At 38.4% G+C, this 23,326-nt stretch overlaps 1 protein-coding gene across 9 annotated transcripts in view; it reads left to right on the top strand.

Moving 5' to 3' along the window:
- The window catches only part of large2 (LARGE xylosyl- and glucuronyltransferase 2), a 164,090-nt gene extending 156,944 nt beyond the window's left edge, over nt 1–7,146 (top strand). For all 9 annotated transcript variants that reach the window (XM_064336274.1, XM_064336270.1, XM_064336271.1 and 6 more), the window contains 4 exons: nt 1,077–1,355; nt 3,649–3,795; nt 4,890–5,085; nt 5,512–7,146. In XM_064336274.1, the coding sequence (XP_064192344.1) occupies nt 1,077–1,355; nt 3,649–3,795; nt 4,890–5,085; nt 5,512–5,709 (820 nt within the window). In that variant the 3' untranslated portion in view covers nt 5,710–7,146. The remainder of the gene's footprint in view (nt 1–1,076; nt 1,356–3,648; nt 3,796–4,889; nt 5,086–5,511) is intronic.
- The last annotated feature ends 16,180 nt before the right edge of the window (nt 7,147–23,326 follow it).

Genomic DNA, 23,326 nt, shown 5'->3' with positions numbered 1-23,326 from the left:
AGGGTCTGATTTTTGCATGGATTTAAAGAGTTCAGACTAGTGCTTAAGGATTTCCAGAGGCAGAAATCTGCAGGTCTCATTAAGAAAAGGGCATGGCTCATCAGTCCGTGATCCTGGCCAGTAATTAGATTGGTTCCACACGTTAAGCCCCCTGGTCCTTCTTACTTGGGGTTGGAGGGTTGCTCAAAAAAGAAACTTTAATCAGAATTGTACTGATGTTGCATCAAATTCTCTTGGGAAATCACACAAAATACATGGTTTGGATCCCCACCAATAACAAATAGCACAGATTTGTTTTAAGAATTTGAATAGAATCAAATTCAGTAATTGTTGGCTAGAATTTGACCTCTTTATGAACAGATAAACTGTTGAGTAATGCTTACAATGAAAAAGCTAAATGAGTTTTGTGATGACAAAAGTCTTTAATCTACACCGTAATGATAATTTAAAAAGGTAGCCCAGTAAACAGCACACATAATCAAAGGAATGTTTGCAGCTGCCGGTGGAGTTCTGTATTAGCTTTGTGCCTTAATAATCAGGACTTCCGAATTTTATGACTGGCTGGCTTTCAAAGAACTCTCAGCTGATGTACGTTCTGAGGCGCAGTGATCACAGAGCTCTTTGGTGTCCAGTGCTATTTGTTGTTGTTGTGTAATTCCGTTCCATGAGCAAAATATCCTCTTGTCAGCACTAATTCTGGCCTTGGCAACCTTTAGTCTACAGGAAGTTGAATGTGCTCTTTGTTAAAAGGGTTATTTTTATTGACTTGGATTTGTGTGTTGCAGAACTCAATATGCACATGAGCTTGCAAAAATGGAAACATCATCTCTACAGTCATGCCAATCAATGGTTTCCTGTGTATGGGACCTAGATATAACAAAGAGAGCTCTCTTGCCAGAAATGTGCCATTCTGGATTTAAAAGTCTTCCTGCTTGGACCACAGAAGTTACCTATGTTCTTGCAATGCTTCCACATCAGACTGTTTTGACTGATGTAAAAGGTTCTTTGGCTAGGGTCTTATGGATATTTGCTAGCCACAGAGGGATCGTTCATAGATGCCTTCTTTCTTTTTCCAGACTGCAGATGTTGGAGGCAATCTGCAACCACTGGGAAGGCCCCATCAGCCTAGCTCTCTACATGTCGGATGCTGAGGCCCAGCAGTTCTTGCGGTACGCCCAGGCCTCAGAGGTCCTCAAGAACCGCAAGAACGTGGGCTACCACATTGTCTACAAGGAGGGGCAGTTCTACCCCGTCAACCTGTTGCGAAACGTAGCCCTCCGCAACGCTAAGACACCTTACGTGTTCCTGACTGATGTAGACTTTCTACCCATGTACGGCCTCTACGATTACCTCAGGTGAGCAACTTTTGAATGTGTCAACATTGGCTTTTCTCGGGACAACTATGCCGTTGGTTAGCTCATCCCTTCTTAATTTAGTTTCACAGAAGGATATTATGCCCTTATTAGGGCATCCTATCACTCCCCAGTCCTATAAATAATCTCTCCACCCTTTGATTGCCTTGGTTCCAGGAGGAGGTGTTTTAATGACTCTCTGCTGTATAATTCTGAATTTTAGGTCAATTAAGGAAGTTGTTAATTCAATTTCTTGAACGGAATAGCTGTCAATGTTCTCATCCTCAGGTCCTATGGGAGGCAACAAAATGTTTTTTTAAGGGGAAACGGCATTGCCTTCTCCTCTAAAATGCATTTCATTAAGAATAAACGTTTCACTAAACATGAAGGTGTCATAAAGGAATTGAGCCAACAACAGGCTGAATGTTTCTCAGAGCACAGTAAACACTTTGGACTTTTAAAGGAGCATACGATGCTTAGCCCTCTCTCGAGCCAAGTTTATTATCCATCTTACTAAAGCACTCTTATGACAGGCCAAAGCATGTATCAGCAGTATTAAAACCAAAGAGGATACTATATTAATGTAACCGCATGCAATTAATCACATATTTAAGGCATTTATGCTCATTTATACAGATCCAAAGTGAATCTAGATAAGACTGCATGCATCAATTTCTTAATGGTATCAAGGTCCCATCAAACATATCTGATTGGAAGAACTGACAAGGATGGGAATCTTCATCCCAGCACATTAAAGAAACTGAATTTCTCCCAGAATTTGGCAATATTGTTAAAATACAGGCCTGTAGACTGTAGGCTACACTAAGTTGCCATGAAACGTGATGTAAAATCACGGAAACATGAAAAACGGTGGAAATCACACAACTGCCAAATAAAAGGCAAAAATCACAGAATCTCTGACACCCGCAACTTCAGTGACAAACAACCAACCATAATAATATAATGTGGCTGACACCATTCAGGAAACTTATGTTTTATTTTTTGACGCTGCCAATGCTTTTGGTCACCCTGAATGGTGGTGCCATTGCATAATAATGGGTTTGGGTCTAAATGCATTTCTATGATCATGATGTTGTACTGAACTCCTACTTCTACAGTGCTACCTGGTGCCTGTCAGTCTCCAGCATTTTATTTATTTATCGCCACCTTCCCCACATGTTTGCATTATCTGTGGAGCTGCTGGCTTAGGCCATTAAGCAGAGTAAAACCATAAAACCATTTCCCTAATTTTGATAAAAGGTTTTGATCATCATATTTCATTGTATGCTGATAAGGTTTTGCTTTTACTCTCCCCCATATTCTGCAACTGTTTAATGATTTTTGTGGTTATGAAACTAATTGGACTAAACAGCCCTTACTGATGCTTCCAAAATGTTCCCTCTTACATTTCTGTTAGTGAGAGGTTCATCCTGCTCCGTTGGAAATTTATCAGGGTCATTTCAGTGACCTTCTACAGAGGTTTTTATTGTATTTATCTTCAAAGATGGAGAAATCTGCAGGTCTCAGTTTAGGCCAGAGTCTCCACAATAAAAATGAACATGTTACCAAGGTTACCAAGGTTGAATTTAACATTTTTTTGTGTTTCCCATTTCTCATCCACCAAAGCATTTCGATGAAGCTCATTCTATTCTCACATTCATTATGCGGGCCATGTGGAAGCGGCCTTGGCTCTTTTTAAGCCAAAACTTTTTTGGATCAGACTGAATCATTGACTGCCTTGGTACTGTCATGAATTACTTTAAGCACTTTGTATTACCTTTCATGGTTGCTTAAGCTATTGCTAGCCTAATTATTTAACAATTCATTTCATGTTATAGTTGATTACAATACATTCCATTTAAAAGTCACATATTCAGCGTGGCCTTATTGTACCTTTAGCTTTTTATTGAGATACACCGAGCACTTACAAGATTTATGCACATTAGTTTCCCATTGTATTCAGTGGGCATGAAGACTGAGTCACATCTTATCTTTTTATGGTTTGTATTAATGCTTTGTTTTACCTCAGAGACTATACATTGCAGAGACTTAATTATCATCATGAAAATGTCAACCCTTCTGCTGTATTCATTTGCATTCCAGGGAGCAAGAACAAATCACTTCAATTCATTTATTAACATTCAGATAATAGATAATTATATTATCATTAACATAGGATCTGTGCAAAATTTACAAAACCCAATCTCAATATTTTATTCCAATACTGTAGAATGCACAAATGATGGTGGTTAAAATATATAATGGAAATTTGCACTTATTGTGGTCTCTTCCTTAGAAAAACCATGATCCAGCTGGACATGGCTCACACTAGGAAGGCTCTGGTGGTGCCGGCCTTTGAGACCCTGCGTTATCGCCTCTCCTTCCCCAAATCCAAAGCTGAGCTACTCTCCATGCTGGACATGGGGACCCTCTACACCTTCAGGTCAGTGTGCACTACTTTCACTAGTTTGCACCATATCTGTAGCTTGCAAAGTACAATGCAACAAAGTACAGTGTTGCTTAATTCATCCATCCATTGTATCGTTTTATTTTTAGCTAGGTGAAAGATTGTAAAAGCACATTCACAATTTACAGCACAAATTTCAAAATACACTATGTGATATCATTTTATACATATGCATTATTCAAATTTAGCATTAAGTATTTTGTTTTATCCCACATTTGCAGTGTCTAGCACTCTCTGGAGACACCCAGTCCAGCGTATTTGCTGGTCTCTCACGCTTAATCTGTTTTGTTTGTTGTTTGATTGCCCTTTAAACATTCACCTCTACAGAAATTCATAATTTATTTAATGATTGTACTATATTTGACTTTTTGGACATTATGTTTGTAATAGTATTTTAAGGAGGAAAAGGATTAAGGAAGGAATACATGTTACTGATACAGATAACTGTAATTTCGTTCAGTTGGACAATTTTTGTGAGCACTTGTTTGAGAAATGTGTAGCAAGGCATTGGCAGGGATGATGCATTCAAATATTGAAAAAAGAAATTATGGTTTATGATGAACTTAAATAGGCTACAGGAATAAAATATGGTAGTTGTAATATAAATTGATTGACTAATCAGCATGTTTATGAACCAGCATGTTTTTGATTTATTTGCATTAGAACTTGGTAAAACTCGGTATTTATTATCGGTTTATTTTGAGTACTCGGGTCTCCATTATTAAAATATGCCCAATTAAATTATGTACCATGCAAGGCTGTTACAATAAAGGAAATGTGCATCATAAGCAGATCTGGGTCAAATACGTATTTGTTTTGGATTCAAATACTTTTCTGTGCTCTGTTGATCTAGCCTGGTGTAATTGAGCCTGACAATATGACCAGAAGGTTGGGTTTGCACTTTTTGAGAGTATTTAATTAGTTCAAATACACCAGAGAAGACCAGTAAAGTGCAGAAAAGTATTTGAATCCAAAACAAATATGTATTTGACTCAGGTCTGGTCATAAGTCAGTCACATCATCACACATTCAGAACTGACATACAGACTGTCTTCTATTTGATTTGCCAGGTACCATGTCTGGACCAAAGGACATGCGCCGACCAACTACGCCAAGTGGAGGACGGCCACAACGCCGTACAAGGTGGAGTGGGAGTCTGACTTTGAGCCCTATGTGGTGGTGAGAAGGGACTGTCCTGAATATGACCAGAGGTTTGTGGGTTTTGGCTGGAACAAAGTGTCCCACATCATGGAGCTCGATGCACAGGTAAACAGGAGGGCTTTATTGAAGGCTTCAGTCTTGTTTTTCTCATTCGTTTTCAGGCAAGGTGGTTGAACTGTTCAGTTTGTGTTGTCTGTTATTGTAAAATGTTATTGTAAAATGTAACAAAAAATATCAGTCTGGTCAGATCTGGGTCGAATACATATTTGTTTTGGATTCAAATACTTTTCTGCGCCCTATTGATCGTGCCTGGTGTAATTGAGCCTGCCAATATGACCAGAAGGTGGGGTTTGCACTTTTTGAGAGTATTTCATTGGTTCCAATACACCAGATGCGATCAGTAAAGTGTAGAAAAGTGTTTGAATCCAAAATAAATATGTATTTTGCCCAGGTAAAAATAAATGTTGGCGGGAGTTTGAATCAACACTTTGGAGAAAACAAACTATCTTTTCTGCCTTCCCTTCCTCCCAGGAGTATGACCTGATGGTCCTGCCCAATGCCTTTATGGTGCACATGCCCCACGCACCCAGCTTCGACATCTCCAAGTTCCGATCCAGCTCCAGTTACAGATACTGTCTGACCACGCTGAAAGAGGAGTTCCACCAGGACCTGTCGCGAAAGTACGGCGCCGCGGCCCTCAAATACCTCACTGCGGAGAGGAACATGTGAACCAGGGCGTGGCCAGTTTCCGTGCCATCTCGCGGGGAGAAAACAGTGTTTCTGAGCTGCTGTTCGATGGCAGGTTTGAGGATGGAGCTTTACTGCCCTGAAGAACTATTGGATGTGTACTCACTGAATTCTCCCCCTTTCTCTTTGCTGTTTCCCATATCACAAGCCACTCGCTGGAATAAACCAACATCAAGTAATGTGAGGAAGATTGCTGAGATTTGTGACCAAACTGTCCACATATTAGATTTTATTTAACAACAAAAATGGTTGGATTTATTTTATTTTTTTGCTGTTGCAATTTTGCTTTAATGACTGAGGATTGATCTCTTTTTTGACAATCGTGAGCTTTTTTTCCATCATAAAAAAGTGAATTCACCCATTTTGATGACTACTACAACAGTCGCTGGCTTGAAATATGCAGGTAAACAGCCCTTTCTCACACCCCTGTGTGAAAATTCTGGAGGACAGTTGAATGCGTTAAACTAATTCGCAGACTTTTCAGTGGAACAGTCAGTGGAACTGGAGTAAAATGTAGGCTGATTTTCTTGATATTTAAAATATTTAAAACATTTTCTTTTATGATGTAAATGATTAATGAAAAGGAAAAAAACATTTTTGATTATGCTGTTGCATACAAATTGCATTATTTTTTATTTTTATTATATTTTTGCCCCTCAGAGGAATTAAATTTTATTGGTCATATTTAATAGAGTGAGTGTTTGTGAGGAATGATGAATGCTTTTTGGCACATTCTACCTTTCGGTCTGAATTAGCATGTGGAGCAACTTGGACCCATCATTCCACTGGTGCAGTCACCAAGGGCAATTTCATCTCTGTTTTACTGAAAAATCAGACTCCCTGATTTTCATAAAATATATTCTGTTTGTCTCTCTTCTTCAGTATACATGCATTATGGCCTAAAAAGATACTCTGTGCCAAGTTACAATATGATGTTCTGTATGTGCCATCAGTGTGATCTCCACTTGCCCCTTATCATTCTCAGTGTTGGCCACAGCACTGCCTTGGAACAACTTAGCCACCTACCATCTAGAGGAGATTAAACAGAGGTGCAGGAAGGAAATAAAAGAGAGTATCCATAGTAACTTTACTTTTATGAGGTCAGATTAATGGAATGAAAAACATTACCCTTCTGCCCTGTTTAATCGTAATGACCTCGGTAAAATTATGACATACCATTCACTTTAGCACCTCCTTAGTCTTCTTCCCCACCGAAACCCTCTCCTCCCACCCTGCCTGTGCGGTAAATGCTAGTGCCTTTGCTGTATTGTGAAACTGGGTAATGATTGTACCACTATACATTACTGACAGAGCCTGTGATATGACAGACTCTCTATTTATTATTGTCAACTTAAATCAATCATATTTTTATATATTGGGGAAAAAATGCTTTAAATAAATATGCCCATTTTGTAAAAATTTCTGTGTTTTTGCTTTATATTCCTTTTGTAGGAACAAAAATCCAGTATGGAAATGTGGTGATGATGCACCTGCTACTGCCATTCCATTTATGCACAGAACACAGAAAGACACAGAACTTCCTCCTTCTTATCCACTTTGTCAGAGGAAAAGTATTAAAACCGCAGTATAGTATATATTAGAAAAATAAATGAATAAATAAGAAAAAATGGCAGACATTATTTATTTTATCTTGCTTATGAAACATGTACCTTTAATGCAGTGTTTTGCAGGTTTTAAAAAATATTGCTGGGAAGCCTCTTGAAAGTATTTTAATAACTGGAATTGCTGTTTCAAACTTTCTGCCTGTCTGACCATAACTTTTAAAATACCTCTCCCTCTTGGTTTACCCATTAGATTAATGAATAGAAGAGTCATTGCTAGGTTATTCTTTATTTTAGGTTTCATAAGTACCCTTCATTACCTTTAAAGATGAAAATGGGAGGGCATTTATTTCAGTGTGTGTGTGTGTGTTTGTGTGTGTGTGTGTGTGACACACACACACACATACACCACAGTCATTGTCATTGCAGTGGAGGAGGGTACTTAATTAACAACTGCAGTAGGCAGACTCCCTCTTGGAAGAAACACATGCTAATTGCAAACCCTCCCTCCCTGAGTAATGTTATGACCAGTTCTCCATCAGACCATCAAACTCCCTGCCACATGTTGCACTACCACAGTCTGCACTTTATTTCAGACCATGTGATGGATCCAACAAACACTTTGTGCTTTAGCCGAACACACCATCCTGGAGGCTCAGTGAACTAAATTTTATGCACTACTAAAGGCTAACCGTTCCAAATATACCTAAAAACATCATACATATTTATTGGAATGTTGCTTACTCTTTGGATTTAAAGACCTCCATTCTCTACTTGGATGTCTGCTGGAGTGAATTGCTCACACAAAGCAGATGTTTTCCTCACGCCTAAGAGTCCTGTACCACTCTGTATCACAAGGGCTCGTGGTAGCTGCCCTTCTTTAAAAAAATAAAAAATCACTGAATTGTTCTCAGAAATGATGAGCCATTTAAAATAAATTGAATTCATAGCAACAAGAAAATAGAATTTCCGATTATCAACATATTGCATGGTTTAAGGTGAGAACTGCTAGTCAGGCTGCTTTTGTTGCATTATGAAAGAAAATTGGAAAATACATTTTCAATGAGTCTGATGTCTTGAACATTTCAAAGATAATATCCCCTCACTGTACAGGGTGGGAAATATATGTGATATTGTAAAGATTTTTAAAAAGTAAAATCCAATTACAAGTTCCTTTTTAGTTTTAAAAAAACGCTTCCCTAACCCAATGGGTTAGATGGAGAACTTTATATACCGAACAATCCCAGCATTTTTCCAGCTCATTTTAAACATGATGGATGGAGATTCAGATTGGTCACAGCATTTTTATGACACCCCTTTCCTCTGTGTGCCCTACTGGGCGTTGTCCATTAAGAATGATTGATTTTTATAATTGGACAAAAATTCAGTTGCTGACCTTTTAGCCTTCCCTTGTGTCCCAAATTCACCAAATGCTGCAATCTTTCTCAATAACTTCATGTGCCGAGAATCTGAGACCTGAACCTCATTTGGCTTTGTTTTGTTTAAGATCCTGTTGTCTGTGCGGTCTTTTTTTTTTTTTTTTTACCTCCAGATGCCTTCAGGACGTCAGGAAGCTTTGACACTCCACAGCTGTGCTTGTGGCAGACACTCATCCCTTTGATGTCATGCCTACCACATTGCTCTGCTGGTTGATAGCATTAATAATCAAGAGCTCTTGACAAGCTTTTAGCAAACACATGGGGCTACTGTATGGCTCATCTAACCAATTCACCGTTCTACTGTGTCAATGTGCTCCAGTGTCCGGTACAGATTCTTAAACCTATCAGTCTGGACTATAGCCAGCTGCCCAGCTGGGTAATACGTAATTTGCTATGGCAACACCAGCAGCCTATCTGCACCAGCTGTGCAAAAAGTGTATTTTGCCAATGCACAGGCAGCTAGTATATTGTGGTATGAAAATAATTGGCTACAGTGGCCACACCACACCCAAACTTAAATGATATTCCTGTAAAGCACTTCCTCAGCCTTACATGGAAATCCCCCTAGTATATAAGGTTGGATCAAATACTTTTTATTCGATGCAAAGAACCTCATGGACCTTCTTTCTTTCTAACTAACTAACTAGCAAACTCACTCACTCAAGTTTAGCAGGCTGAAGGCTGTCCACAAGGGGGAGCTATTAGCACTCATGGTGCTTCGCATCAATGACACTGTGTGTCCTTGTTTAAACAAGATATGCATGCAACTGATAGCAGCCATCTTCTATGTCAGTGGTTTCATGCCTGTATGTGATCTTGGCAAATAATGTAACTATTTCTGAGCCAGGAGAAGTTGATGACACCAATCCAAGCGCGCTTGCCTTTTGCCCTTGCCTCTGTTCTCTTGTCCTCTAGAGGAGGAGAGGACAACTTGTCTCCCTTGCACTCAGCTTATTAAGAACCTTCCTTCACCTCTGAGCCAGGAAAGTAATAAAGGGATTATTTTCAGTTTCGACCCCAAAGCACAAGGAATCATTACACTCAGTCACTTACTGGCACAACGTTGGAATGTCAAGTGAAGATTTACTTCTGTGGAAGCAATGAAGGAAGAAAAATGACACCACCCAGCATGTGATTTTAGTTCAACAGTTTATATTAACTGACTGCAGGCTAAATCAATATATCACACAATATCTGCATGATTTGATGCATTTATGTAAACATTCACAGCCTGACAGTATCCATAGCCATGCTTATAAATACACCAGAAAATGAGACTGAATGGGGAATTTTGACTTTGTTTTGAAAACAATGAAGTTGACAAAAATGAATGCTTATGCATGGATATGTGTGTATGTATACATATGCACAGAAAATGCATGTATTCTGGAACACAATTCTACACAAACTCATCTCTGTGCCACAATAAAATGAACAGTCCCTTTCAAAATCAGATTGTGCATATCATGGCAACTTTGCTCTCCAAATCCAAGGACTGTGGTGGCAAATAGTCCATAAAACAAGTCAAGGCATTTGGATCTGAAACAATCTGCGAATTTCATCCCTAGTCTGTCTCCATTTAAATCAGCAGAGCCTGAAGGGTCACAGAATCCATTTTAATAGTGTAATATGAGTGATCTGTGGTGAAGCCAGGGGCAGCCTCTCTTATTGATGTTCTGAGGACATCGCCTGAATGAGCAGGAGCCAACATGCGCAGGGACGCAATCCAAATACCGCAGCTCTAAATCAGCCACAGAGGTTTTAGCACTAAAAAACATCCCCGCCACCATAGGCTGTGCCTTAGACAACCAACACATAGAAGTTTTTTTTTTAATTTATCCTCTTTTTGAAATACAAATTTCAGGATTGGAAATAAGAAAAGATAATTACTCTTCAATTTTCCCATAACCCATTCAGCTTTGTCAGATTATAGTTATCACCCTGATGTCTGGACTTTTTGAGGTTGTCAAGGGGACTGTGACCTGACCTGGAATAGACAGCTAGAAAAGGCATTGAAAGGGGAAATTAATTACTTTGTTAGTTTCAGCAGGCTGCTATACTGAAAGCTATATATATATATATATATATATATATATATATACTGTATATAGTGAACTCCAAAATGTTTGGGACAAATACTTATTTCTTCCTTGATTTGTCTCTGTACGCCACAATTTTAGATTTGTAATCAAACTATTTACATAAAGTGCAGATTCTCAGCTTTTTGTAGTTTGGTTTCACCATATAGAAATCACAGCACTTTTTATACATCCCCCCAATCAAGGCACCATAACGTTTGGAAAAAATGGCTTCACAGATTTTTCTGATTAGTCAGATGTGTTCAATTGCTTCCTTAGCACAGGTATAAGACCGTTTTCAGTATCTAGTCTAGTCCAGGCTTTTGATTGCCTTTGGAGTCTGTTATCGCTGTTTAACAAGGGGACCCGAGTTGTGCTAATGAAAGTCAAGGAAGCCATTATGAGGCTGAGAAATAAGGAAAAAAAAACATTTAGACTATTTATGAGAGAGTACTGGTGGGCTCAGTAACCACCAAGGGCCTAGATGACCAAACTATTCTCACCATAATGAAGAAAGACCCCCAAACACCAGTCCAACAGATCCGAAACAGGAGGCAGGCATGGATGTGTCAGTGACTACTGTCCACAGAAGACACAGACAGAACTACAGAGGCTACACTGCAAGATACAAACCACTAGTTAGCTATAAAAACAGGGAGACCCGGTTTAATTTTGCCAAGAGCCTGCAGAGTTCTGGAAATTGGTCTTGTGGACAGATGAGACCGAGATTGATTTGTATGAGAGTGATAGCAGGAGCAAAGTATGGAGGCCCAAAGAAACTGCTCAAGATCCAAAACATCCCCCATCCCTCCCTGTCTCTCTATTTTTTTTGCTGGCTTTGTTGTAGTCCTAGTTATTTATTTATTTTTTTCACACATACATTTGCTTTCACCAAGGCACAGACTCTGAAATCTGAAATTACCAAGTGCTGACTGTATTTCTTAAGACAGCTCAGCTGTGATCTTTATCTAATGGGACTGCTGCGATAGAAAAGTGATGGAGTATTTACCTGGAGTGGCCCATAGGAGCAGGAGCTTAAATCAATAGAGTGCCACCCTGGCTTTCAAGGACTTCAGGGATCAACCACGGCATGCTGTCATCTTGGGGTAAAGTCACATGAAAAATGCTCCAGTTTTATAGAAGGCCCTGCTTTAGACTCCTGTAGGCTGAAAAGGGGGCACAAATGTTTTTTGTTTTTCAGTCTTTGGGTCATGCATCTCCCAGGAAATACATGCAGATCACTCAGAGGCCCAGAATTTCTGAAACTTTCTGTGACCTCAAAATTCTGGATTGAATGAGAGCTAAATTTACTCAATGTATGATTTCCCTGCCTTTCTGAATAAGGTTTTGATTTAATCAATATTTATATACTTGTCAGAATCCAATCATTTAATCTCTCATTTCACTTTTTATGCTCCAGAGAAGTCAGAGCATGCATTCAGTCATGTGGCAAGCAAATGTCTCTATTAGTTGAACAGTTATGATGAAGTGCTCTTGGAAAATAATTTTACTAAACCTTGTACTTAAATATTCAATTTGTCATCAGTGTAATAACTATACCTCACTGGAGATCATGTGATTCAGATTTGAAGCAAACAGAGCAAACAGTCTTATACTGGTGTAATGAACAGCAGTTCCATGAAAACTCACTGTAGATTTAGCAGGATATGCTTTTACTGCGTTCCTCTTTTATTGTAGGAAGCAACAATGATTGTAAACTGTTGTGGCCTGCTTCACTGCAATCTAATCCCCACAGTGACGCATTAACATATATAACTCTACTTGAGGTTTGACATTTTAATACACAAGGATCAGAAGTCATTATTGTTTGGAGATATAGGTCATGACAAACATAGATTTGACTGCCAATCAGGGCTTTTGTTGTGTTCATTTAAATTTATAGCAAAATTCACATTCAAAACCTCAGTAACCTTGTTTAATTCAAAGCTTTGTTTAATCTGCGATTAAATCCATAACCATGTGTGCAAGACCATGCTATGTGGGAATAAACCATTGTAATTCAAATTTAAAACCCCATTTGTATTAGAAAAGGGCTCTAATTAAATGGAGGATGATGGTAGATGATAATTTGGATGTGGGAATCTCTGCCCATCAGCATTATGTACATTGGCTCTGGAAATATAGTAACAGTGATTACTATAATGGCTTGCCCCAAATCGTTGCCAAGACCACTCCAGTGGAGGCTAACAACAGGCAGCAATGTATGAATTTACCAAATAACTCTTCCAATGGATGGACAACTTGGGGTCAAGCCCGATAGTTGCCTCCTCTGATAACAGAATTCTCAACTAACGCCCTCAACCGTTTTCGTAGTGACTCTCATAAATTAACTAATGACGCTAGAAAAATTCCTCTGTTCTTAATGGAGAACAACTTCCTTGCCAAAAATCCCTGTGAGTCATGGTTTGTACAAAACAATAAAAAATAGACTAGGAGGCTCCAGAACCTGCTACTCTGATCTGTGGTGTGTCCAGAATGATTTATGCACCATGCTGGATCAGTAAATGGAGTGATGTTTCATCAGATTTTCACAATTTTCTTGTGCAAAGCATTTTCCTAAAAAAGGGCTTTTTTTCACTCTTGAAACCCTGTGAACTATATTTGTCAATTGTATAAAAACAATGCTGCTTATTCAGCAGGAATAGACTATAGACACAGTATCTAAGGCAGATTTTTAACACTGAAACTGTCCCAAACTGATTTATGTTTCCCTAAGAAATTTGAAGATTTGCCAAGGAAATTGATTTGTATCTCTCCGATTGTGTCTGTCCTCCTGTTGGCAGTCTCCACTGAATTGGAACCCAATTTCCTGATGTCAGAGGTCATCAAACACTTAACAACATTTGTTACGATAGGAACAAGTTTGTGATATGAATGTCACCCATTTCTGATGTACACTTTGGGGTTAGATAAAATATCCAGCCATTCATCCATCCATTATCTTACTCATTTATTCCTGATCAGGGTCATGAGGGGTGCTGGAGCCTATCCCAGCATGCATTGGGCAAGAGGCAGGAACACACTCACCTCTCATACACTCATTCACTAATTCATTCATTTTTTTAAATCTGCTCTCTTTGACCATTTTTCTTTGAATTCTGTTTAAATGTGGGTATTCATTTGTGCCTTATCCAATGTTTTCAATATCTTTAAAGAGTCAAGTTCTGTAATTAATTAGCTGGTGGTATTGCAAATGCACTTTTGATTTCTGTGATTTCAGGGGAGCTAAAACCAAAAATGATTGCTTTGAAGTGTTCTTTCTTACTGCACTAAATGGATGATTAGCATCTGAAAATGATCAACTGAAGGAAACTGAGCATTGTAACTTGGGGTTTTTGGGAATGAATGTTGCACGGTGCATGGGTGCAGTGAATAAAGCGCCGTGTGAACGCACTCGGCTTGGCTAATGAATGCTGGTATTTTTGGGACCAGAGATGAGAAGCACATGGTGCAAAACATGTGGCACACCTGGACACAGGCCTGGGTTATACTGAACATATTATCAGTGGGTGTTGTGCAGCTGGATTTATTAATAGCTTATAAAATGGCATCTTTTCATTCCCTTTAAGAGCCGTGCATATCGTGCACTGAGCGGGATTGGACGAGTTGTGGTTTCGTCATGTTTTTAAGGCACCTATTTTGATAATTTATCACCTGGTTCCAAATCAGCATAGGTTTGACTTGTATTGCTTATTCATAGACATTGCTAAGAAACAAAACAGCAAGTCTATTCCCAATGCGGCATGTGTGTAACATACATATACACATGATTAGTAACTAGCCAGCAAATGACGCAGTCCACAGAAAAAGATAAAAAAGGTTTCTTTTCTCTTCCATATTGACATGACTACATAGACAAAACGGGCCTCATTCACAAAACTTTTCTTAAATTATTCTTACATTTGTTCTTAAAAATTAGATTCATGACACATGTGCAGACCTTTGTTTTTGCGCATATCCCAGGTGTATGAGATGATGAATGCTGGCTGTTTGTAAATTTTCCTGTTCATATGATTTGCATAAGGAAACAGCCATGACCAAATACAGATAACAAAAAAATGTTGAATGCCGAAATGTTCTTGGAAACGTTTTTACATGCAGTTTACGATCAAATATGATCATACACGTTTTGTGAACATGGCCCAATAATGTACTTAAAACACAGCTCATCCAATCTCACATATGTATCCTTTTTGTCAAAAAAAAATATGGTTTTTATAACTGGTTGCTGGTTTAAACATCCATGCACAGTATGATCTTTTAAATCAACAGCATTTTGTCCCACACATATATATTGACAATTTATGCAGTTATTTTTCATTGTTGAAAAGGAAAAAAGGCTGTGATCATGTGTGAAATGCATGGGAATTTCCTGAAATTAGCAGGAAATATCTGCTGTATGATGGTTTGTGCTTTACACTATAGACGTGGTCTGAGCAGGTGAGTGGCGAATGGTGCAAATGGCAGACTTGACTGACCTGAAAATTGCTATGCAGAGTTTTTCATTCAAATAGTGCACATGGTAAATCAGGCTGGCTTTTATTCACCTGTATTCCTCCAGCTGCAACCTTTACTGGCTGTGGACTTAATGACTTTTCTATTTACTGTGATTATTGCGTATTTTCCCTTTTTTGGATTTATTCAGTTACTTTGCCTATTGGTTTATTTTATTGATTTTTATTACAGTTTCCACCCATTCTCCCATGGCCCAAGTATCAGTCCATGTGGTGCACTCCCTAACCTGGTGGTATTCCCGGAGCCCATTTTCCTTTTGGCCCTTTTCATACTGGGTGCTGTGATTTTGTATTTAGCAACATTAGTGTTTCCGTTGTATCTTTCAGACATGAGTTCACTGTAGAATTGGCCCTGTATGACATGTAATACTTTGCCCTTCACATGAGTGCTTTTGCTCCCCCGAGTGTCCACCTTCCACTGTGCCACTCATCTTCATGCCATCAATGCCCCAGTTTCGGCATTGCCATTATCATTCCCCCTACTCCAGGTAGTGGGCTCGGTCTGACGTCCTATTCCATCCCTCCCCTCTATTGGATGTTTACTTTGGCCCCTTCTTCCCAATCTATTTTGTGATTTTGTTTTGGTTTCCTTTTTTTCGCTTCATTTACTTGATTTGTTGCTTTATCCTGGTCGGCAGAATGTGCACACCAGTTTATTCACATATTTTCCACAGCATTGTACAACTGCCCTGGGATCTAATTTTACCGAAAAATTGATGGCCCTGTCCTCTATTTAATAGAGAGATTATGACCCATATAGCCTTCTTTATGCTATTGTTATTGTGGCAGCAGTCAAAACCCTTTCTATAATTCATATATCCTTCCTCATTCTATTAGTATTTAGACTTCAATGACAAAACATTTAATATTCAATTGCCTCATCAATCTTTGCCTAATTAAAAATTGTTATATTTTTGTAAATCAGCCTCTTGAATAACCTGCATCCAGAGAAACCAAGCAACTAGACCTTAACCACCAGGTGCTGCCACCATTATAATTGGGAGTGGCGTAATCTAACTTTGGCTAGTAAGTGGCGCTTATGCTGGATTAAATGTTGAATGCACTTCACATATTAATATAATATTACAATAAAATAAATGCTTAAATAGATAAATAAACATGCACTATAAATAGTATTTGAATAATAAATGAATGCATTAATAAAATAAAGTTTTATAGATTTATATTTTATGCATTTTAAACATCCATATTGTGAGATGGTTACCCAGCATTGTATTCTCTTTCTTATTTTCTTCTTTGGTAAAAGTAATGAGTTATTGCTACATTTTTATTCACATGATGGTTAAAAATAGAGTATAAAATAGAGTACAATTTGATGATGCCCCTTGTTGCTTCATTGTGTCAAAAGGCTGTGAAGGGTTGTCAAACACTTGGCCTGTATTTCACCTGCAGTAGAAGGACACTAGACCACAATGCCAGACCATCTGTGTCCCAGTTCAGGGCATGCTGGGAGGAGAATGCAGGACTGGATGGAGAATATTCTGGAAAACATCCACAATCCATCACTCAGAGACAACACACTGCTGAGCCCATTTGATCTAAACCCCCTCAAGTTCTGAATCCTGATATTTGGAGCCTTTTAACTCAAGTGACGAGGGCAAACTGGATCCAGTACTGTGTTTTTTTTTTCTGTGACCTCTTGGATGGTTATAATCACAGATGGCTCCACCTGCAGTGGAGTCACAGTTCTACTGCCTGAGGGGTCAACTCAATGTCATACCACTAGCTTATCAGCAGGCCAGAATGAATTGGGACTCCATCTTGTGTCATAATATTTTGCCTAATGGGGGCTCCTGGCCAATGTTTTTTTTTTGTCTACCAATAGATAGTGTTGTTAAGGAGAATTATTTTGTTGCTATGGGGATATTCTTTGTTGTAGCACTATTGAGGATTACATATTTATTTTTTTGTTTTTCCTTTTGGCTGACAGGGTTATATTGTTATATGTATCTATAAATCTATATATAATCTATTTAAAATATTTTCTAATTTCTTGATACCTGTACCCATGGGGCAACTCTGAAAACTTGAAGGCAACATCTAGGAATGTTTTAGCTTGCTTTTTTCAAATGATATGGATGTGAATGTGCATGCACACCTCAAAATCATTAGTGTAAATGGTAAGTATATACTGTTCAGTTTTCAATTACACACATTTCATGGACACTAATGTCATTCCCTACAGTACATACTATAGCATTTATGTTTAAAAAAATCACATATTTGAAATATTTGGGTAATGAGAACATAAATAGTCTTCTAATATGCAGTCATGAATGCTTCCTTTGTACAATTCTCACTGCCCTGAAAACAGCAATCCATCAATTCCAATGGAAAATAAATCCAAGCAAATATGTTGACTATGATACAGTTGCATTCATACAGGCTAGAAGAACAGACCTGATTACCTATACTTTGGAAGGTGAAAAGTGAATTACACCCAAACCAAAATGATCTCATCTCTTCAGCTCCCAACAGAAAAGGAGTATAACTATGCTTGTGGCGAGGGCAAGGAGAAACTTGTTCTTCAGAGACAGGTGTATTGCCATAGTGGGTACTTTAAACTGAGATTATAAACTATGAGGCGGTTTTCCACACTCTTATAATAAACTCAGCAAATGAATCAGTTCTATACAGTTAAAAAGTTTAAGACACAACATTCATTCAGTTTATGTTTTATGGTCCCTGTTTGGCCGCATTATGAGACCTGATAAACTGTGGGTGAAGGACACCCGGGTTGATCAATAGTCTTAGTCCCTCCCCTCTGATGGAATTGGATCACTCTTTATTAGTGACATCAGAGATACGCCAGCAATTGCACAGTGAGTGTGACAAGACAAATGAGCCCCATCTTATTGTTCTTGCCTCAGCGGGTGCCACTAAATGACATCATTAACTGAATTAATACCTATTTGGGAGTAAAATACACAATCACTAACTTGTACTCCATCATTCTGACAAGAGAAAAGTAACTTTCTAAGGCCTCTGAAGTTGCATTTTCCTAGGAATGAAGTGACAGGCAAGTCATACCATGACACAAGCTTTTGTTTTTGCTGGTGTTGTGGATAAGAGCTATATAACCATAATGGAGACAGCTGCTGACAAAGATAAAAGCTTGTGAAAACCCATATTTATATAATGGTTACTGTTGTGCTGAGACAAGATCACCGGAAGCGTATAAAATTAATGCTGTTTCGGAGCTGAATTAGACCGATGATCAATGGATTATGTTGGCAACAGCATGCAGAAATATTTACTGTGTCTAGATTTTCTATTTTTACGGAATGCATGCACAGATGCAATATCAAACGATTATCAATGCAGATATCATTGTTTATTGTTATTTCCAGATTCCATACAAAGGCGGAAAATGACACCAAATATGCACATTTTGAAATCATAGCTTGAGAGTTTTGAATGTTTCGTTCATTAGTCGCAATTTCGTACATCTCACTATCACCTTGTGTTTTTTGATTTCTTGTTTAAGTCTTATAACATATCCCTACATCACTCATAACTTCACTAAATTCATTGTATTTAGCCATTTTGATTTTTGAATTTATGCATTTGTAATTACATGAGTTAAAATGAAATTATTTGCTGAAGGATTTGGATTTTAATTGTATTCCGATCCAAACCGTCTTATTTATTCAGTTGTATGTTTTCATGCCTCACAAGTCACTGAAGAGTCTTCAAAATCTATGTAGTGTGAAAATTTACAATACATGTATGGTGAAGCAGCACATTCAAATGGTACCTAAATCACCCATTTAACTGCGAGCATGCTGCAGCTTTGAATTAAACAGTCTTCCCTGCGATGTGTCCTCTCCTGTCTTCATCGACCGAGCTTGAAATGAATAGAATCAGCCCAAAGATCCTCCTGGCCCAGGCAATGTGTCCCAGCGATAAGTTATTGACATCCCCTGGTCATTTCTTATCGTAAAAGAAATCTTCTCCCCATTTACTGATTGCTAACGCCAGCCTTCATGTAATTGATTCCTGGATGAAACCAAGCCCATACCTTATATGATGGGCCCTATGCAAGAACTACAAAATGCTTCTGTGAGCCCTATGAAATGCACAAGAACAATGTACTGTCAGGTTCCTGTGAAGGGTGCTGAAAGTCCCTGCAGAAAAGAAACATGTTGGCCTTATGTATGCCACTCTCTCAGTTATCCTCGTACCAACCATCGTTGCATCTTTGGATTGGCACACTTTCTCACAGCATGTACTGGTGCGAGAGAATTGTTGTTCAATTGGATGAATTTGTAATGGCCCATGTCCAAGAACTAAGAACCTACTGTTATCCAGGGAGTTTCAGTACGTGAAGTGATTAAGTACTAGACTGCAGCAACACAGCTATATTGTTTATAATTTGTCCTCATTATTATCAGCTGTCAAATTCGATAGTTTAGCACTATGTTTGTTACACTTCTATTGATCCATTTTCAAGGAAAACCAATGAATGGGAATTAAATTAACAATGCAATAATAAGACAACACCTTCACCCGGGAATTTACCTCAATTATGGAAATGAGGAAAGGGATGTTAAAAGCCAATATGCAACTTATAGATAATGACCAACATTTGTTTGTGCTGTTTCATTAAATGGCAATATATTAGCCTTATTCACAGCAGCAGTTTGGCACTAAATCATTACTGATGGATTTTCTACTGGACAGTGTTTCCTTTTTGGCTGATGACTGCAATTGCATTTTCATAAAATACTATCATATTATGAAAGGAATACTTTCCGAAGCTGTGTTTCCCCACAATTTTTGTTTAGCATATTTCTTAGTTCTCCTGTCTGTTGGCTGAAGTTAACTAGGGTTGGACCTGTTCAGCATTGCATCCTCCGGGGAACAAAAAAGTTGTTCCCAAATGGGACAATAGGAAGAATATTTCTTGCTGCACCAAGTGAATTAATTCAGATGCCTTTTTGTTTATTTTTCAAAACTGTTCATTGATTTCTAGATTGCTCAATTCACAAATTGTTTTAAAGAAATAAGCATATCAACTTTCCTGATATGTGAAGTTGATAACTAGTCTTTTAATTCAAAGTATTGATACCCTGGTTAAATAACTAATAAACTGCACTAATAGAACAATGCACATAAACTGGTAATCAATACTGACTCAAATGAAAGCTATTTGTTTTTCTTTTAGACCTCAGATTAGTGGTTTATATAGTTGATTGTGTCATCTTAATAAATTGCCTGAGAAATTGAGCTTGTTGGAAATGTACTATTCTTTTCTATCCAGCTGACAGTGTGCCGTGTCAGATGGGGAATATTTTTGGACTAATTTTATTTTCTATGTTATCTTAGCCAAATTATCTGGAGCACTGTATTTCCTTTCACATTTATGCAGATACTTTTACATAACTATACATTTCAGTCGAGCCTTGCCACTTAAGTAAAATATCTGTTTTTAATTAATTTCGCAGTGATATAAAAGAATGAATGACTGAATTTTCCCCAACCGATTCAAGATAAAACATTAGCTAAGTTTTGCTATTAGGTAGTGGTAGAACCCTCTGTGTGTCCACTGGTCTAATGGGAATAGACATTTGGACTCAATGACTTTTTCAAAACATATATGGAAGTACATTATTCAACCAATCATTCTCCAACATCTAGTATAAAGCCTTCCCAGAACATTGGAGGTTGTTACAGCAGGAAAGGGTGGACCAACTCCGTATTAATGGCAATAATTTTGGATGAGATGTTGGATGTCAGGTGCCCACATATTTTTGGCCATGTAGTGTATTTTTAATGTTTCTCTCAGCTATGCCACTCTTTCACCTAAAATTAGAGGCCAGGAAAAAATAAAGTCTACTTAAACCCTTGAGCTACTGATTCAGTGTTTCCTTCAGTCCAATCTCCTGATTGACAAATATGTTAAGCATGTTCAACTTGATTAAAAAGAATATAAAAAGCATAAGTACTATTCATTACCACAGATCTGAGCTCTCTGCCAACTTGAATCTCTGATGAATAGTAACCTAGATTTAGCAAGTAGCCAAGATTTCAATACACTGTCAATTAAAAATATCTGATAGAAAAAGACAAAACATTGCAACATTAACTTGAAGGTTGAAAGTTATATGATCATGTCATATGCTGCTTCCTGAACTCCCATAAAAACATGCTTATGCCAATCTAATTGCTGTATTTGCTACATACATTGGCTGGTCTCTACTGTAATAATGCACTGGAAAAGTGTGAAGGTCTGGTATGTATGATTGGCATACAAAGTAGACTAGTGAAGAAAATGACACACCTGCATTCTGTATTAAAGGGTCCTACAAGATTTCATGGAACATGCAAGGGTCTTCATCAGGGCACTAGGGAGATTTGTCTGATGAGAGGCAGTAATCATCAGAAAGGATGTGCACATCACAAAGGAAACTGTGGTTTCCAGCCAGTTCCTACGCATAGAAAATGAACTTGAAATGTTGAAAATATTCATATTTTTCACATGATGGAATTTCTTTGCATTTGCTATGACATTCAAACCCCACATAAGCACAGCAGGCAAAGGATCTGTGATTACATTACTGATCCATTATGAAAAGAAATCACGTCAAATTTGCCTTTTCACAATTTACTTGTGAATCTGACAATTTTACAAATTTTCTTTGGACATTTGGACATTTTCACATGTGGTTGGTTTTTTTCACATGTGAACAAAGATTTCCACATGTGAAAAGAAATAGGTCATGTTGAGTCATTTGATAATAAATACTTTACTGAACCTCAGTACCTTGGCAGGGGTATACCTAACCGGACATGCATGTCTTTTGGTGTTGGAGGAAACCGCAGCACCTGGAGGAAACCCAGGCAGACATGTAAGCATAGATTATAGATTTTACTCTCTCATTTTATAAGTGGGATTAATTTTATAGTGCACATTTGTACTCTTTGTGCTGTCAGTGTAGCTGTGGGCAGCTCAGGGCCTTGCGCATGGCTCATCAAGGCTGCCGTGCATAATGCCCAGGCCCGGGACAAAATCATCCCTGTGGGCTCCCTACCAGACCGGCTCCCCCTGCCAGCCAAGCCCTTTTTCAACCCACAGTCATGACCGCACACAAAATCAGTCAGAATGCAGACACAGGAAGCATCAAACTTAGTCTTGTATCACATACGAAAGACATTGTGGCACTCAAGTTACCTATGCACTGAAATGATAATAAAATATGCACATAATAAATGGCATCAGTGTTTTCATCACTTTTCAACCATGCCATCTTCATTCTTCATTCAACAGAGCAGTCCTCCTGCCCCCCCCCCCTTCCCCTGGTCCCCTGCCCGCAACTCTATAGGCCCGGGACAAGGTACCCAGTCGTCCCCCCTTAACAGCAGCCCTGTAGCTCATTACCACCTTGAAACCTTATGCAGGCTGAGCTCTGTCAATCATACGCTAATCCTACTGCTGGCTCCCTGGCTGAAGATATTTACTCTGTTTGGGGAAACCATGGCTACAGACTAAATCCCCTCACCCTCTGTCTCTTACCAGACTTCTGTGGTATGGGATTAAACATTTATTTGTGCTTTTTTGCAAGCTGCTGTCAAGTATCTGCAAGGTACACAACAGAAATAAATAACTGTGAATTGAACATTTGTCAATTTAAATCACTCTTATTGTCATTTTTTGCTTCATTATTGCCAGAGAACCCCATTTTTATTATTACTGCATTAGGTATTTAAACAACAAGAATGTACAATGGAGTGATCAGATATCCAAATCAAGAAAACAGCAGAAAAAAAATTGCAAAAAGCATTTGTGCAATAATTTCATTGGTAAATTAATATTTATTCCTTTCATAACAAAGTAATGCATTCTGTGTGTACCACCCCAACTCTGCTTGCAAACTCATGCCAGCCTCGTTTCCACGGTTGATTCCATTCCCTGATACTACTGACCTCAGGAGACAGCACTGCATCATAACCCTTAAATAGTG

The sequence above is a fragment of the Anguilla rostrata genome, chromosome 5 (genome assembly GCF_018555375.3).
Source record: "Anguilla rostrata isolate EN2019 chromosome 5, ASM1855537v3, whole genome shotgun sequence".
NCBI lineage: Eukaryota > Metazoa > Chordata > Actinopteri > Anguilliformes > Anguillidae > Anguilla > Anguilla rostrata.
This window is presented reverse-complemented; position numbering and strand designations above follow the sequence as displayed.